Source organism: Primulina eburnea, chromosome 18 (assembly GCF_022965805.1).
Source record: "Primulina eburnea isolate SZY01 chromosome 18, ASM2296580v1, whole genome shotgun sequence".
Classification (NCBI taxonomy): domain Eukaryota; kingdom Viridiplantae; phylum Streptophyta; class Magnoliopsida; order Lamiales; family Gesneriaceae; genus Primulina; species Primulina eburnea.
This window is the reverse complement of record NC_133118.1, coordinates 23739750-23756143: the sequence shown is the minus strand read 5'-3', so window position 1 is coordinate 23756143 and position 16394 is coordinate 23739750. Positions and strand designations below refer to the sequence as shown.

Here is a 16394-nt window from a genome sequence, read left to right as displayed (position 1 = left end):
TTTCGTTGACCATTTTCCCTATTCTATCTTGTAGCGATGGCTGACCACTTTGGTGATGAGAGTAGTCAGGGGAGTGTAGGTCGTTGGGGTAATCAGGACGATCGTAGGCGTTACCGTGAACATCGTCATCGTCGGGATGGTCCTAGGCGTTTTGATTTGCATCGTTTTATTCAGATGGGGCCTAAGCCTTTAGTTGGTGGTGAGACTCCCGATGATGCTGAGGATTGGTTAGAGCGCATGGAGAGTTGTTTCCGTGCATTCCAGTGCACCGAGGAGCAGAAGATAGAGACCCTTAGTTTTCTTCTCGAGGGCCGTGCGCGCAAGTGGTGGCGATCGACTTCTGCGCCGATAGTCCAGTCCCAGAGTAGGGTGACTTGGGCCGATTTCCGTGCAGCTTTCATGCAGCTGTATTTTCCTCCAGCCCTTCGTCAGGCAAAGACGATTGAGCTCCTGAATCTTAAGCAGGGGAGTATGTCTGTTGATGAGTATCAGCAGAAATTCTTCGAGTTGTTACCCTTCGCTCCTCATATCAGTGGCAGTTCTGAGGCCAAGTATGACCATTTCCTCCAGGGTCTTAACCAGGAGATCTTTGATCGAGTCACTGTCTGTGATAATCCTACTTCTTACGATGGGTTAGTGAACCGGTGTCGCCAGGCAGAGATCAGTCTCCAGCATGGTAGGGCTATTTTTTCTTCTAGACCTCCGAGTACTTTGAGCCCTAGGTCTCAGTCGTTCAAGAAATCTGGTTCTTCTTCTTCTGGATCTGGATCACGGTCTAGCGGTGTTTTCCGCTTTGGTGATAAGAAGGATGCTTGTGTGCATTGTGGAAAGAACCATCCCTCGGAGCAATGCCGATCAGTCGCGGGAGCTTGTTTTCAGTGCGGAGAGATGGGGCATATTAAGAAGTATTGTCCTCAGTTGCGAGGTGGAGCAGGATCTGGTTCCGGATCACAGACGACTGTTCAGCAGAGGAGGCAGGGTCAGGCAGTGGGTAGTTCGAATCTTCGACCTCGTGCCCAAGGTCAGGTATTTGCGCTGAACCAGGATCAGGCTGCAGACGACTGAGAGAGTCATAGCAGGTACTTTTCGTTTATGCGGTATTCCTGCTTTTGTTCTTATTGATACCGGAGCATCGCATTCATTCATTTCTGCACGATTTGTTAAGCGTCATAAGTTACTGTATGTTTCTCTTGATGTCATTCTTTCCGTTTCTACTCCGATGGGTCATTCGGTTTTAGCCAAGCGTCTAGTGATGGGTTGTCCCTTAGATTTTGAGGGTAACGATGTTGTTATTTTCGTTTTGTTCATCCTCTAAGCCTGATTTCGAGGACGAAATCTTTTAAGGGGGGGAGAATGTAGTAGCCCGAATTCCAAATTGGGTAATTAACGGATTAATGGTGATTAAGAAGGTTTAATGTGTAATTTTGACCGTGGTCATGATCGGACGGACCGAAGATGGTTCGGTAGCACCGAAGAGTTCGGACGATCCGAAGTGGGTTCGGTGGATCCGATCATGAGGTGTCAAGAGTTGATCGACACGTCAGTTTGCATGCAAGTTCGGATGATCCGAAGTGTAGGTTCGGTGGATCCGATCATGAGGTGTCAAGAGCCGATGGACACGTGGGAGTTCGGACGTTCCGAAGTGTAGGTTCGGTGGATCCGAACATAGCCTATAAATAGTGCTCGGATTTCCTCATTTTGTATTGACAATCCTTGAGTTGTGTCTCATATTTGAGAGATTTGGAAGGTTTCTAGGGTTAGTTGCCGGTCGAGCGATAGCCAAGAGCTGCCAGGATTGGTAGTGTAGCGACGCCTGAGTTACGAGGCAATCGACATCAAAGGGCTGTCGACGGACGAAGGTAAACCCTAAACCTTTGGTAGTACTAGGGAGTACTGGTTTTGCTAGTTGAGCATGGTAGTATTGTTCATTGGGTGCTTTTGATGCGAAGGCTTGTTCTAGACCTGATTAGCGGTGCTGCGTAAGGCTAGGCTTGCTGTGATAGAGGTACGAAAGTACTATCCGAGATATCCTGGTTGAGTATACATTCATATATGTGTTGCATGATTATTTGCTGCATTGTTATATGTCATATGATGCATGTTATTATGTCACGTTGTATGATGCATGTTGCATTTCATGTTGAGCCGTATCTTCTTCGAGATAGCCTTTACTGTTGAGCTGTATCTCTCTCGAGATAAGCTATATCTTGTGGGGCCGCTCAGCCCTGTCTTGTCTTGTGGACGCATGGACACCGAGAGTACACAGTGGCCGACGGGTCGGGAGGGCTTCGGTGATCCGGGACATTTTAGGTCCACGTCTGTTCTTGCAGTGGATGCAGTGACCCAGAGGTAGGACCGCGCGGCACTATCCACTTGGCGTCTCTAGACTGAGCATTTTGAGATCTTTTGTGACTCCTGTTTCTTGACTACCCTGGTATCATATCATAGCATGTGCATTTCATATAGGTTTGTATACTCATGCTTTTGTACTGGGCGTTCTTATCGCTCACGTCCTCGGTTTTGTTTATCTTGGACACCCCATTCCCACGGGGCAGGCCTCAGGTTGGACAGCTCGGGAAGAGCAGGAGGAGGACAGTGAGTATCTGGTTGGTTTAGTTTTCAGTACTATTCTATTTCGATATGGTTGTACCGAATATATTTTGAGTTGTTCTGATTTCGATTGGGTTGTATAACTATCATTTGTTGGTATTTTCCGCTGTTATCTCTGATTATTATTAATTAAGTTAGTTGCATGCTTAGTTCTCAACTAGTAGGTGATTCTGGAACGGGTCACTACAGTGTCATTGTGTTATTTAACAATTGCAGTTGCATTAACGAACATTGGAATCTTCTAGCTATCGATCTATTTGGTTATTACTATCAACATATATTTAACCTCATATGTCAATGTAAGTTGTAGATATATGAATTATGTTACATATTTTGTTATAAAATTTCTCATCGGTCGGTCTCATTTATAACATATAAAATCAATTCAAAGTTGATCATGCTCCAAAGATTAAAATCTCCGAACATCCATAAAATCTCGTGTGTTCTTATTTCAGTTTTTATTCTATCTATCAGTCAGTTTATTTCCACACTTTATTGTTAAATGATTGTTATCGACTGACAAGATTTCGAGTTTTAGTTTGTCACTGAAACTGACTTAACATTCGAAAAGATTGTGAAAATCGTGATTGTTTATTCAACCCCTCCCCACTTTCTAAACACTCTTTCACCAGTTAATCGATCATATCATCCTTCTTAGGTTTCGGGAAATCAGCAATATAATGTCCAATTATTCCACAATTGAAACATGCCATATCACCAGGTGGTGAAGGCTCTTCTTCACTTCTTACTTCCAATTCACTCATAGGATTTTAAAGCTACAAACAAGTCATGTAGCTCCAACTTGATCAGATCTTTTGAAACTCTCATAGCCGTTGTCTTGACATCATATTCCCTGGGTAAAGCTCTCATCACCTAGAGTGTCACTTCTCTATTGCCAAGTTCCTTTCCCAAAGCTACTAGTTCATTTACTAAGCTGCTGAACTCGCTCATCGAACTCGCTTAGAGTTTCTCAGCTTTCATCTTAAGGTTTTCAAACTTTTGCATTGTCACAGACAACTTGTTTTCCTTTGTCTGTTCATTTCCTTCACAAATTTGGGTGATTTTCTCCCAGATCTCTTGTGCTGTAGAACACATTTTGATTTTGATGAAGGTATTCTTGTCAAGTGTTTTGTAGAGAATATCTTTCGCAACATTGTCTAGATTTACTTTCTTCTTGTCCTCGCTTGTCCATTAACTTCTTTGCTTTTCAAGCATTTGTGGTGCACCTTCAGTAACAGCAATAGCTGTATTAGGCTTTAGAATTTTCAAAGGACCATTTGTGATGACAAACCACATATCATCGTCTTGGGCTGCAAGATGGGCTTGCATCCTGATCTTCCAATCATTGAAATCCTCCTTTGAGAACATTGCTGAAATATGTCATTTCTGTTGTAGATTTTCAGAATAAGAATAACCCGCTCTGATACCACTTATTGGGGACCTATAAAGAGTTTAGAGGGGGTGAATAAACTCGTTCATTTGTTTGACGTTTTTTCAAAGATGCTAGATTCCTGTTAGAGATTATTGCTTATCTTGTTCGAATATATTTCCAGCAGATCACAATAACTTGTGCGGAAATTATCTTATGGTAAAAAGTGAAAACAATAAAACAGCAGGCAGTAGACAGTAGTTGTTTCTGGAAGTTCGAAGATGAAATCTTCTACGTCTCCCCTTCTTCTGTTTCCAGAAGGTATCACTAAAAGACTTTGGTTTTTACAGTATAACTCTTGTGCCAACCCACTTCAGTAAGACTTACCCTTCGCCTACTAAAACTCTAAGTTTCACAACACAAAATAATAAACACAACAAGATTCTGGAAAAGACTTTTTTCCAGATTACAAACTCTTCTCAATAAGATTTAGTAAAGTGAATAGCTTGTGAAGAGATAACAAAGCAGCAGCACAAGATGTGTGGGGACCCGGACGCTAATCAAGTTCTTAATCATCATTGAGACTAATTAATCAATTATAAAATAGGGTCTAAATTTTTTTTTAAAAATGCAAAGCGGAAACGTAATGTAATTTACTCAAATTACATATTAAACATAAACATACAAGTCTTGTGTTATCTACAAGAATTCCACTAGGTTCAACTACATCTCAATGCTGAATCCTATGTTGCTTCGAAGCCCGGATCTCCACGCTATCTAATCTTCTCTCATCCTCTTCTTGACCCTGATCCAGCCCCACCTGTTGTCATGCACACATACAAAACAAGACAACAGCCGGATAACTCCGGTGAGATATAAATATCCCAGTATAAACAATGTAAACATGCAGTCATATAAAAGTATATACGAAAGCATATAAGAATTATTCATAACATGTCTCAAATCAGAAACATAAATCCATATCAGACATTCAATAATCATGAATGGCATAAATAATGTAAATCAACATGTCATATCAGACTCAACTCAACCGACGCGTCGTCTCAGACTCGACTCCACTGACGCGTCGTCTCAGACTCGACTCAACTCTATCCTAAGGATCTCGATGTCTGGATATAGGTAATTATATCGAATCTCAGTCGGAAGGAATGAATCAATCCCTAAACGGCATCGATATAATTAATATCTCCAGTATCTGGACGAATCACCCGCAGAATTGACGACTCATTCAATAACCCGACGAATCAGCCAATAATCAGACAACTCAGCCTGTAAGTAAGCGAATTAGCTTAAGTTTAGACGAATCAGTCAATCACCAGACGAATCAGCCGGTGACTAGGCGAATCAGCCTATAGTAAGACGAATCAGTCAATAACCCGACGAATCAGCCGGTGACTAGGCGAATCAGCCTATGACTCAACGACTCAATAATCAATACATACAGTCAGTATCTAAGCACATCAATCAATGACTAGCGAATCAGCAGTCATTACCTGCAGTGGCTATAAATCAATAGACAACAAACATAAGTTTCATCAATTGCAAATGTCAATGCAATAAACGAAAGTATGTGATTTAGGGAGACTCGAGTCAAACCTCACTCGAGTTGTGCAATCCCAACTCAACATTAATTTATACCTTTCTTTCTGATACTCTGACTCGGTCGCAGTCTTGAACTCCAAGCCTGTCAATACTCAGTCTGACAATAACGATATCGAGAGTACGGTATCAATACACCACTCAATTAATACTGGATACAAACAGAATTCAATCAAATTCTGTTTCAACATCATAACGTCATATTTTCAATATATCCAGCACTACCATATCACTCAGATATAAATCCAACATCTCATAATCAAGAACAACTCAATTCTGATAACAATTTCAACTCCAAAATTCATAATAATTTCATATGGTATTTGTTCCTCAGTCCGGTTCCAATTATACGATGTCTAACATGCCAAGAACATCATATATGAATCATATCAGATTCTGACAATACCATATTGTTAAATCATATTCAAACGTAGCAAAACTTACGTCAAGTCGTAGTCTACGTCGATAGGAACTCAGTACCGAAGTCGGATTCAAAATCGGACGGGCGGATTTCTCAGAAAAGGCGTAAGGATTTTCAACCCTTTCTCTGCACCCTTTTCTCGATTCTTTCTTCGATTCCTTTTTTCTGAATTCTGAAAGAATTCATGATATATATATATATATATATATATATATATATATATATATATATATATATATATATATATATATATATATATATATATCGTACATGCAAAACGCCGAGTGGCACATCCTTCACGCGCCACGCCTCGCGCTCGAGCGGTAAGAAAATACCGCTCGGGCGCGAGCTCGGCGCTCGGGCGGTGACAATCTGCCGCCCGGGCGCGAGGCTCTCTGTCCGGATGCTCCTCCATTGGCGCTCGAGCGGTACTATTCTACCGCTCGGGCGCCACCTCTTCTGCCTGAGACTCTTCTTTGTTGAACATTGGCGCTCGGGCGGTCTCTTTCTACCGCTCGGGCGCCACCGGTTCTGCCCAAGCATTACATAACTCATATGTTTTAACCAATTTGGTTCCGGAGTGGTCTAACTATACTCATATTCGTTCATCATCAATAAATCATCTCAGATTACGTTAATCATCTCAGATTACGTTAATCAAATTCTTGGGCATTACAAGATGATCTCAGAAGATCAGATATCTGCTATAAAAAATGAGCTTCTTTTCTGTATATTTGAGCTTGAAGATAAAGAGTAGTTCTTTGATTGCTCAAAACAACGTTGGATAGAGAATGTGTTGCTTGATAATGATGATCATTGTTTTCTATATTGGATTGATCCTTTAATATATAGAAACCTTGAATCCAACGTCTATAAACAAAACAGCTTCTTTGACTTCTGAGTAAATCAGTTATATCATCGATAAGGGTCCTGCAAAAAGCTTTAGAATAATCAGTCTTAGTTTAATACCAAAACTAGTAAGGCGCTTTAAATGACTTCGTACAACATTAAATGGTGTAATTAATGCTAGTACTAGGTAAAGTAACGGTAACATTTAATACTTGTAACGTTCAAAAGAAAGACGTTAAGTTCTGCTTTATGCTTAAGCTATGTTCTGCTTCTGCTTTTCCAAGCCGTTCAGTACTCGATAAGTACTGCTTCTGTTTTAGCGATACGAGTGCTTCTACTATTTATGTTGTCTTCTGTTTTTACTATCACGGCCTACTGATTTTAACTCTCTTCACCACAATTAAATTAAGTCTTACAATTATAAATTTTAAATGTGTTTAGATAATAATATATTTAAAAATGTATCAAATATAAAAATTATTTTTATTTCTCGGATAATCTACATATTTATTTCTAAGTATGATTAATAAATATAATTGATACCCCTATTAAGATCCGGGTCGGCGTTCACCTGATACCCATGTCTACAACCAGAGTACTAGGGTCGGTTTCGTGAGCGCCCGGATAAATCTTCCCTTCCCGGGCATTGGGGCTTTATCCGTAGTTCTCACCTGTCCGGGTTAAGTTCCCGGTCACATTACCACTTGGAAAACCTCGAGAATTGCACCACCTCGGGATATGAACCCCACTCGAGTATAAGCGATGCAGGCAGTCCAATCTATCAGAACAACTTGGGTTTGAAGTGTCCGAGAAGTCATCAGAAGCTAGTATGATAAACCGACTTAGTAGATGGTGTGATAATCGAGGTAACTACCCACTCTTCCTGTGAAGTCCCGAAAATTTTAAGTCCATATGAACCACGTGCGTGGAAGTTATTAAAATCCTTATGTATTTTATTAAATGATTTTAATGCATACTTTCATTTAATTTATGAAATTTATTATTTTAATTATTCATGTTTATTTAATGTGTTAAAATGTTCTTGAATTTATGTTTCAGGCGATTATTCGAGGCGGTATCGAGGAAAGGAGACCGGGATAGTTTTTTAGTAATTTTAATGGAGACAAATTATTTTAAGATAAGATTTAAGTATTTTAAATGATTTATTTAATTCTTAGTATTTTAAAAGTCTAATTTAATTATTATGTGATATTATAATTTTAAAACTTTTATGGATTAGTAATTTGTGTATTTTAGTTATTTTTTTAAGCAAAATGATTAGTAAGTTAGTAGTCCTTAATTAGTAAGTTAATTATTAATTTAAAACCTTAACTATAATTACCTAATAATTGACTATTTTCTACAAACATGTATTATTCATTTTATTCTTAGTCAAACACATTACCCATTTGTTCTCCTCATGCACACATACACATATTCAAATATTTAATTTAAACTTACACACACTCACACCTTACACACATACATATACACATATACTATATATACACATCAAACAAAATATATATTTCAATCCAACTTTTGACTAAGTGAAAGAAATGTTTCTAAAACACTTCCCTATCAATTCTTGTCTCCATTTCCTTCCTTTTTTCCTTTCCTTTAAACAAACTACAATCTATGAAAATTTCCAGCATCATTTCATTGAGGTTATTTAAAGAAAATCGAGCTACGTTCGTCCCGGATCGTCTATCGCTCCGTCTCCACTTCGGTATCGTCGTTACGGTATTTTAAATATCAAAAGGCACGTATATTCTGTTCTTGATGCATCGATCTTGTCATATTATGCGTTGTGTTGTTATTTATGCAAAAATTATATGTGCGATGCGTAGAAGTTTGAGCAATCACGTCTAGATCAAGTTTGAAACAATTTTGGATCACCAAATTCACGTTTTTGTTGTTCTGTAAAATACTGCGATTTTTAGGTACATATTTTGAGAAAACTTTTAATTACAAAAACGTAGATCTTTTTGATACGTTTGATTTGATAAAAAATTCGAGTTATTTGGATTAAAAACGAGTGAGTTATGGTGTTTTTAGTATGACTGCTATTTTTAGATCCGAAAACTCATGTTTCGCTGTTCTTTCAAAAACTGCGATTTTTCGGTACATATTTTGAGAAAACCTTTAATTACAAAAACGTAGATCTTTTTGATACGTTCGATTTGATATAAAATTCGAGTTATTTGGATTAAAAACGAGTGAGTTATGGTGTTTTTAGTATGACTACTATTTTTAGATCCGAAAACTCATGTTTTGCTGTTCTTTCAAAAACTGCGATTTTTCGGTACATATTTTGAGAAACTTTTAATTACAAAAACGTAGATCTTTTCGATACGTTCGATTTGATATAAAATTCGAGTTATTTGGATTAAAAACGAGTGAGTTATGGTGTTTTTAGTATGACTGCTCAAATCGCGTTTCAAGAAAGTTATGAATTTTAATATGTTCTTGAAGTTTTTATGTTGCAGGCTTTGTTGGGGATTGACGGGTGATCGTTGCTGCATATGAGAAAGTTAGTAATGATGTTTAGAGTATTTTTGAGGTTTTGATTCATGTCGTTAAGAGCTTGAATTATTAAGATGTCGTAAGAAATAAACTTTAACATAAATGACAATATTTTGGGTCGTATGAATTGTAGGGTGATTATAAAAGTTTAGTTCATTGTTATGGTGTCCTAGAATGGTCTCATAGTGATGAATCTTGATGCCTTATGTGTTAATTGGGAGAATAGACATGTCGCAAAATTTTCATAAAATAATTCGTCGAACAGAGCGGACACGGACCCGGACACGGAGGTAGGCACGGTGTCCATGCCTTCTTATTTCATCACAACAATTTTTAAGCGCACGGACACGGACCATGATACGGACCTAGGGACGGGGTCCGTGTACCTTCAGATTTTAGGTATATTCTTTTATTATTTAAGGTTTGATTTGAGGTTTTATACCATGGTTTAATATGATGTTTTACAGGGTTATGTCATGGGAAATTATAAAATGTTCTAAGAATTTATTTAGCTTGGGATTAAGCATGACATTTACGTTTAAGTTGTACAAGTTAAGTTTATGTATTCATATTAGTATGTTGCAGCAACGACCCGATTGACATCCAACGAATCCCTCAATGCAAAGTAAGTATGTATGACGTGCAAAGAAAATATTTGAAGATTTTGAGGTATGCTAAATGTCTTGTGACCAAAACTGAATGGGTTTGGAAGTCGGTGAACGTGGCCGATGACCTCTCCACCCCGTTAAATTATGAACGGGTTTGAAGTTAGGATTGGAAAGCGTTAAATTATGAACGGGGACCAATCCGCCCGTTAAATTATAAACGGGTTAGATCGTGGTTGTGAAGCGTTAAATTATGAACGTGGATCAACTGGCCTGTTAAATTATGAACATAGATCTCATGTATGTGGCAGTGGATACGTCCCTGTCAGCCCAGTACTGTGGTTTTTCTGATCAGATATTTATTATGTTATGGGTCACTTGCTTTGAAACATCCTCTACACAAAATGATGAAGTTAAGTATGTTGAAGTATGAAAGCATGTTAAAGAAAAGTTTATGTGATGGCACGTCATATTATGTATGCAAATATATTCAAAGTTTATGTAAAGAGCAAGTTTATGAAAGTTTAAGTTTATTATGTAAAGTTCAAGTTATTATGCAAGTTCAAGTTTCAAAGTATGTATGTTCAAGTTCAAAGAAGTTTATGAGAGTTCAAAGTTATTATGAAAGTTTAAGTTTATTAAGAGTTCAAGTTTATTACGCAAAGTTTAAGTTTCAAGTATATATGTTATATTTTGAAGTTGTATGTGGTTTTATTATGTAATACTCATTATTCCCAGTTTATACGTGTTGAGTCTTTAGACTCACTAGACTTGATCGATGCAGGTGAGTATGTTGATGAGGAGACAGGAGGTGGCGACCAAGGGGCAGGCTTGGACTGAGCAGAAGGCTAAACCCGAGGACCACTATGTTTATGTTTTATGAAAACTTTAAAATATTTTGTTTTTATGTTGGGTGTGAGATGATTTGAAATAAGTACTTTGTTGGAAAATATTAGTTGGGAATGTTGATTTTAATATTATTAAGTTAAATGACAAGTGACGATCGTATGAAATTTTATGTTTAAGAAAGTTTTTAATTTTTCCGCAAATTTTGAAGTAGTAAAAGTACGGTACGTTACACTTCCACTATAAATAGTAGGTATTAATCTCATTTAATGATACTGAAATCCTTAAACAAAAAGTACTCACGTATTTTCCTTCAAAATATCGCTTGTGTTCATCGTTCTCCAACTTGCTGACTTTAGCATCGGAGTGGCCACGCCGGACACCCCTCCGGCGCCCATTCACGAGTTACTTTCTTGTTTACAGGCCACGATCAAAGCCATCTACTTTGCTCAAATTCCCAACTATTATAAATTACTGATTTGATCCGTTGGAGCTCCTTACCCGGCTCACCCATTTCAGCGAGATTGCATCATTGGCGCCGTCTGTGGGAAATATATTGAGCTTGAGACGTTGATATGGCTCGTACTAGAAGAACAGACCAGGATAACTCCCGGGCCCAGGGAGACGGGGGACAATCCTCGAGACAAACGGGTGCTAATAACAATGGACAGCATCTCATAACCATGAGGAGGAGCTTAAGAAAGTTATGGCTGACGCAATAATTCAAGCTATGGTTAGGAAAGAAGTTTCTCGGCCTATTACACCGCCCGAGCAAGAGCAAGAGCAGGAGCAGGAACAGGAGCAGGAGCATGGATTGGGGGGAGAGGAGGAAGTGAGTGGAGATAACGTGGATTATAGTGTCGGATCAAAAGCTCCGACTACAGCAGAGGAGTTGAGAGAATTGAAGCAAAAGATGAGGGTCCTGTAGGGGCAGCTAGAGAGTCGTAGCACTACCCGGGTCGCTTCCAGAGGGTGCCCGTTTGCTGATATTATTGTTCGGGAACCTCTTCCCGCGAATTTCAAGTCTGCCAAAGTAAAAGATTACGATGGCAATGCGGACCCGGAGGAGCATCTAGCCAGATTCGAGAACATGGCCATTCTGCACTGCTACACTGATCGAATCAAGTGTAAGGTGTTCTTGACAACTCTGGTGGACTCCGCCCAGAGATGGTTTGAGGGTTTACCCCCTCAAAGCGTGCATTCTTTCAGAGATTTCCAAAAAGTATTCCTACACCACTTCAGTAGCAGTAAGAAGTACAAAAAGACCGTATTTAGTCTTTTTGAGGTGAAGCAAAGCCCGGAAGAGAGTTTGAGGGCTTATATCAAAAGGTTCAACAGGGTAGCTCTAGATGTTCCATCTTGTGCCGCTGAGACTAAGACTACGGCTTTCACCCAGGGTTTGAGGGAGGGTGAATTCTTCAAGTCGCTAACAAAGAAAGTGCCCGGGGATTTTGAGGACCTGCTATCCCGGGCAGAGAAGTACATAAATATGGAGGAAGCTCAGAAACAAAAGAGGGAAGCCGTGAGGAAAGAAAGAGGAGACCGTGTATCTAAACCCGAGGAGAGGGGACAAAAGAGGGGCAGTTCAGGGCATTTCTCTCATCATGTGCATCTGAAAATTGCCCGAGAGAGGGAGGTGCATGAGTGTAGTAGAGACTTGGCCCCGGACCATCAATTGTCCCGGCCAGAAAAAACAGGATTTTGCTCTCTTCACAAGTTAGGCTACCATAACACTGAGGATTGCAAAGTTTTGAAGGGAAACTTTGTCGCGCCCTCCCTTCCAAGACCCATCAACAATGCCCAGATGCCGAGATTGCCACCGTGGACGCCCCGGCAACCAGGGTCTAGCTTTCGGGGAGGAGGTATCAGAAATAGTTCCAGGATCGAACCCGGAAGGAGAAGGGGGCCCGAGCCTGAGCAGAGAAAGAAGTCGCCCCTGGTTATAGGGACGATTAAAATGATATCTGGAGGCTCTACTGATGGAGATTCTAACCGGGCAAGGAAGTCAAGGAGTAGGAAGGAGTGTTTAGAGGTGGAAGGGGCAGGGAGGAGTGAGGCGGTGATCAGTTTCGGCCCGGAGGATTTGAGAGGGGTGAATCTACCCCATAACGACGCTCTGGTGATCCAGGCCCGAGTGGCGAATTACGATATTCTGCGAATATTCGTAGACTCGGGCAGTTCTGTAAATGTAATTTTCAAAGATGCTTTTGTGCAGATGGATTTGCAGGGCTATCACCTGGAAACAGTGGAAACTGCTCTTTTTGGCTTCGCCGGTCACGTGGTTTATCCAGAGGGGGAGATTATTTTACCTCTGACCTTGGGCTCTCACGATCTCAAGAAAACAGTGATGACTTCTTTCACTGTGGTGGACTCCCCATCATCTTATAACATCATCCTTGGGAGGCCAGCCATGAACGAGTTGAGGGCTGTGGCATCTACCTACCACCAGAAAATAAAGTTTCCTGTGGGATCCAGGGTAGGAGAAGTCCGAGGAGATCAACCATCTTCTCGGAAGTGTTATGTAGAAGCGGTCCGAGCGGATCAGGGCAGATCTAAGAGGGAGGGGAAGAGGGCTAAGGTGGATGAAGCAGGAGGAAGGATAGTGGAGGAAGGGGAGATACATTTTGTAGCAGAAGAAGAGCAGGAGGCGGTGGAAATTGGACCAGGCCAACAAATTCGGGTGGCTCGGGATCTTGACATATCCACCTAGGTGAGTTTAATTAAGTGTTTAAAAACTAATATCCATTTGTTTGCCTGGTCTCAGCAGGAGCTTACAGGGATTTATCCCTTTATATCGGAGCACCATTTGAACATCTTACCGGGATCTCACCCGATAAAGCAAAAAAAGAGGCACTTTGGTCCTGAAAAGGACAAAGTCATTAGCGAGCAAGTAAAGGAACTCTTGAAGGCGGAGCATATCAGGGAAATTCAATTCCCTACATGGCTTTCCAATGTGGTCTTAGTGCCCAAATCTACTGGGAAGTGGCGTATGTGCGTAGAATTCCGTGATCTAAACAAGACATGCCCCAAAGATCATTACCCGCTGCCTAGGATCGATCAGCTGGTGGATTCCACCTCGGGATATGAATTGCTGAGTTTCATGGATGCGTACCAAGGGTATCATCAAATTCCCTTGGCCAAAAATGATCAAGACAAAGCCAGCTTCGTCACCTCGGGAGGTACATTTTGTTATATTGTAATGCCTTTCGGGTTGAAGAATGCAGGGGCTACTTATCAGCGTCTTATGGACAAAGTATTCGAAAAGAAGCTGGGGCGGAACGTGGAGGTTTATGTGGATGATATTCTGGGCAAAACCCGGGAGGTTACTAGCTTCATTAATGATCTGGAGGAAACTTTTGCCACTCTCATGCAACATGGGATCAAGCTCAACCCTGCCAAATGTATTTTTGGCGTAAAGCGTGGCAAATTCTTAGGATTCATGGTGACAGAGCGGGGAATCGAGGTGAATCCGGAGAAGGTCAAGTCTGTCTTGTGCATGCCCTCTCCCCAATCTGTAAAAGAAGTACAAAAGCTGACTGGGAGGATTGCCTCCCTTTCCCGATTTATTTCCCGGTCAGCACACAGAAGTTACCCTTTCTTTCAAGTTTTGAGAAAGGCCCAACAATTCGGGTGGAACGATAAGTGTGAGCAAGCCTTCTAGGACTTGAAGGCCCATCTTGCAGAGCTCCCTATTCTAGTAAAACCGGAGCCCGGGGAGAAATTATTCCTGTATTTATCCACTACCGAGCATGCTGTCAGCTCAGTATTGATCAAGGAAGAGGGCTCTGATCAGAGGCCTGTCTATTATGTCAGTCATTCTCTAAGAGGACCCGAGCTCCGGTATACTGAAGTGGAAAAGATTGCTTTAGCTTTGATTATGACCGCCCGGAAGCTAAGGCCTTACTTCTTATCACATCAAATAGTGGTTCTTACCAATAACCCTCTGGGCAGAATCATGACTCATTCAAAGGTATCCGGACGAATGATCAAGTGGACGATAGAATTGGGGGAGCATGATATCGAATACAAACCCCGGGTGGCTATTAAAGCGCAAGCTCTATCGGACTTCTTATCTGAGATGATCCAGCCCGACAAAGAGGAGGTATGGAGAGTATTTGTAGATGAGGCATCCAGCCTTGCGGGATGTGTAGTGGGGGTTGTGATCATATCCCCCCTGGGAGAGAAAATTAAACTAGCACTGAGGATTGATTCCCGGGTAACCAACAACGAGGCCGAATACGAGGCCGTATTAGCTGGAATCCGAGCTGCTCGGGAAGTCAATGCTTCTCGGATTATTCTGTATTCTTATTCGCAACTCATCACTCAACAGATAAAGGGTGTATATGAAGCCAAGGATTACAGGATGTTAAAATACCTACAACTCATCAAATCCCGAGCAGAGGTCTTTATGGATTGGAGTATTGAACAAATACCTCGAGAAGAAAACAGTGAGGCAGACACTCTGGCAAAAATGGCCGCCTCATTGGCGGAAATAAACACCCGGGAAGTATTGCATGTCTCTCGGCTGATCCTCTCCACAGAGGAGGAAATGGCCCCAGATCCAGAAGACTCCTGGATGACACCCTTGATGAGATTCATTGAAAGAGATGAATTACCCGGGGACAAAACTCAAGCTCAAAAAAATTAAGAGGCAAGCTCCCAGGTTTGTTCTTTTGAATACTATTTTATATAGAAGATCGTTCCATGGACCTCTCTTAAAGTGCTTACCCGAAAGAGAAGTAGATTATGTACTCCGAGATATTCATGAAGGATGTTGTGCGGAACACCTCGGAGGAATGTCTTTGGCTCGCAAAACAATGCTTGCCGGATTTTGGTGGCCCACCCTTGGTCGAGATGCAGCTCGGGTGATTCAAACCTGTGAGGGCTGTCAGCACCATGCAAACTTCAGACATAGCCCAGCTACTCTCATGAAGCCTATCTGGGCATCTTGTCTCTTTGATCAATGGGGTATGGATATCGTGGGACCTTTCCCAGTTGCCCGAGCTCAGAAGAAATTTTTATTAGTAGCAGTCGATTATTTTTCCAAATGGGTAGAAGCTGAGCCCTTAGCAAATATTACCGAGCTGGAAGTGCTAAAATTCCTATGGAAGAATATTGTGTGCCGGTTTGGAGTACCCCGAAGACTAATCTCAGATAATGGCAGACAATTTCAGGGCAAAGGAATTGTTTCATTGTGCCAGGAAATGAAGATTACTCAATCTTTTACTTCTGTTGCTTATCCTCAAGCAAACGGCCAAACAGAAGTTGTCAATAGAATTATTGTACAGGCATTAAAGACGAGACTTCAAGGCAAAGGAAAGGATTGGTTTGAAGAATTACCTAGTGTTTTTTGGGCTTACAGAACTACTCCTCGGGCACCTACTAAAGAAACACCTTTCAGCTTAGTATATGGTGCTGAAGCAGTTCTTCCAGTTGAGATCGGAATGATTTCTTCCCGGATAGAGTTTTATCCGGACGATAATGCTCAAAGCCGGGCTGAAGAGTTGGATTTAGTTGAAGAAAAGAGAGACCGAGCGCTCATCCGAAT

General features: G+C 40.9%; 2 protein-coding genes across 2 annotated transcripts; both read left to right on the top strand.

The window, feature by feature from the left end:
* The first annotated feature begins 11552 nt into the window (after positions 1 to 11552).
* LOC140819180 (uncharacterized) lies at positions 11553 to 14507 on the top strand. Its single transcript, XM_073179186.1, has 3 exons — positions 11553 to 11765; positions 11871 to 13526; positions 13611 to 14507. The coding sequence occupies exons 1-3, from the start codon at positions 11553 to 11555 to the stop codon at positions 14505 to 14507; spliced, it is 2766 nt and encodes a 921-aa protein (XP_073035287.1).
* Positions 14508 to 14801: 294 nt separating this feature from the next.
* On the top strand, positions 14802 to 15494 carry LOC140819179 (uncharacterized). The gene has a single exon (XM_073179185.1). The coding sequence runs from the start codon at positions 14802 to 14804 to the stop codon at positions 15492 to 15494; it is 693 nt and encodes a 230-aa protein (XP_073035286.1).
* Positions 15495 to 16394: the final 900 nt, after the last annotated feature.

Excerpts from the sequence above, each read along its gene's own strand:
- LOC140819179 (XM_073179185.1), top strand. The coding sequence starts at position 14,802 with ATGACTCATTCAAAGGTATCCGGACGAATGATCAAGTGGACGATAGAA.
- LOC140819180 (XM_073179186.1), top strand. The coding sequence starts at position 11,553 with ATGGCTGACGCAATAATTCAAGCTATGGTTAGGAAAGAAGTTTCTCGG. Across the intron at positions 11,766-11,870 it reads AATTGAAGCAAAAGATGAGG|TCTGCCAAAGTAAAAGATTA; the intron begins GTCCTGTAGGGG and ends GCGAATTTCAAG. Across the intron at positions 13,527-13,610 it reads GACCAGGCCAACAAATTCGG|CAGGAGCTTACAGGGATTTA; the intron begins GTGGCTCGGGAT and ends GCCTGGTCTCAG.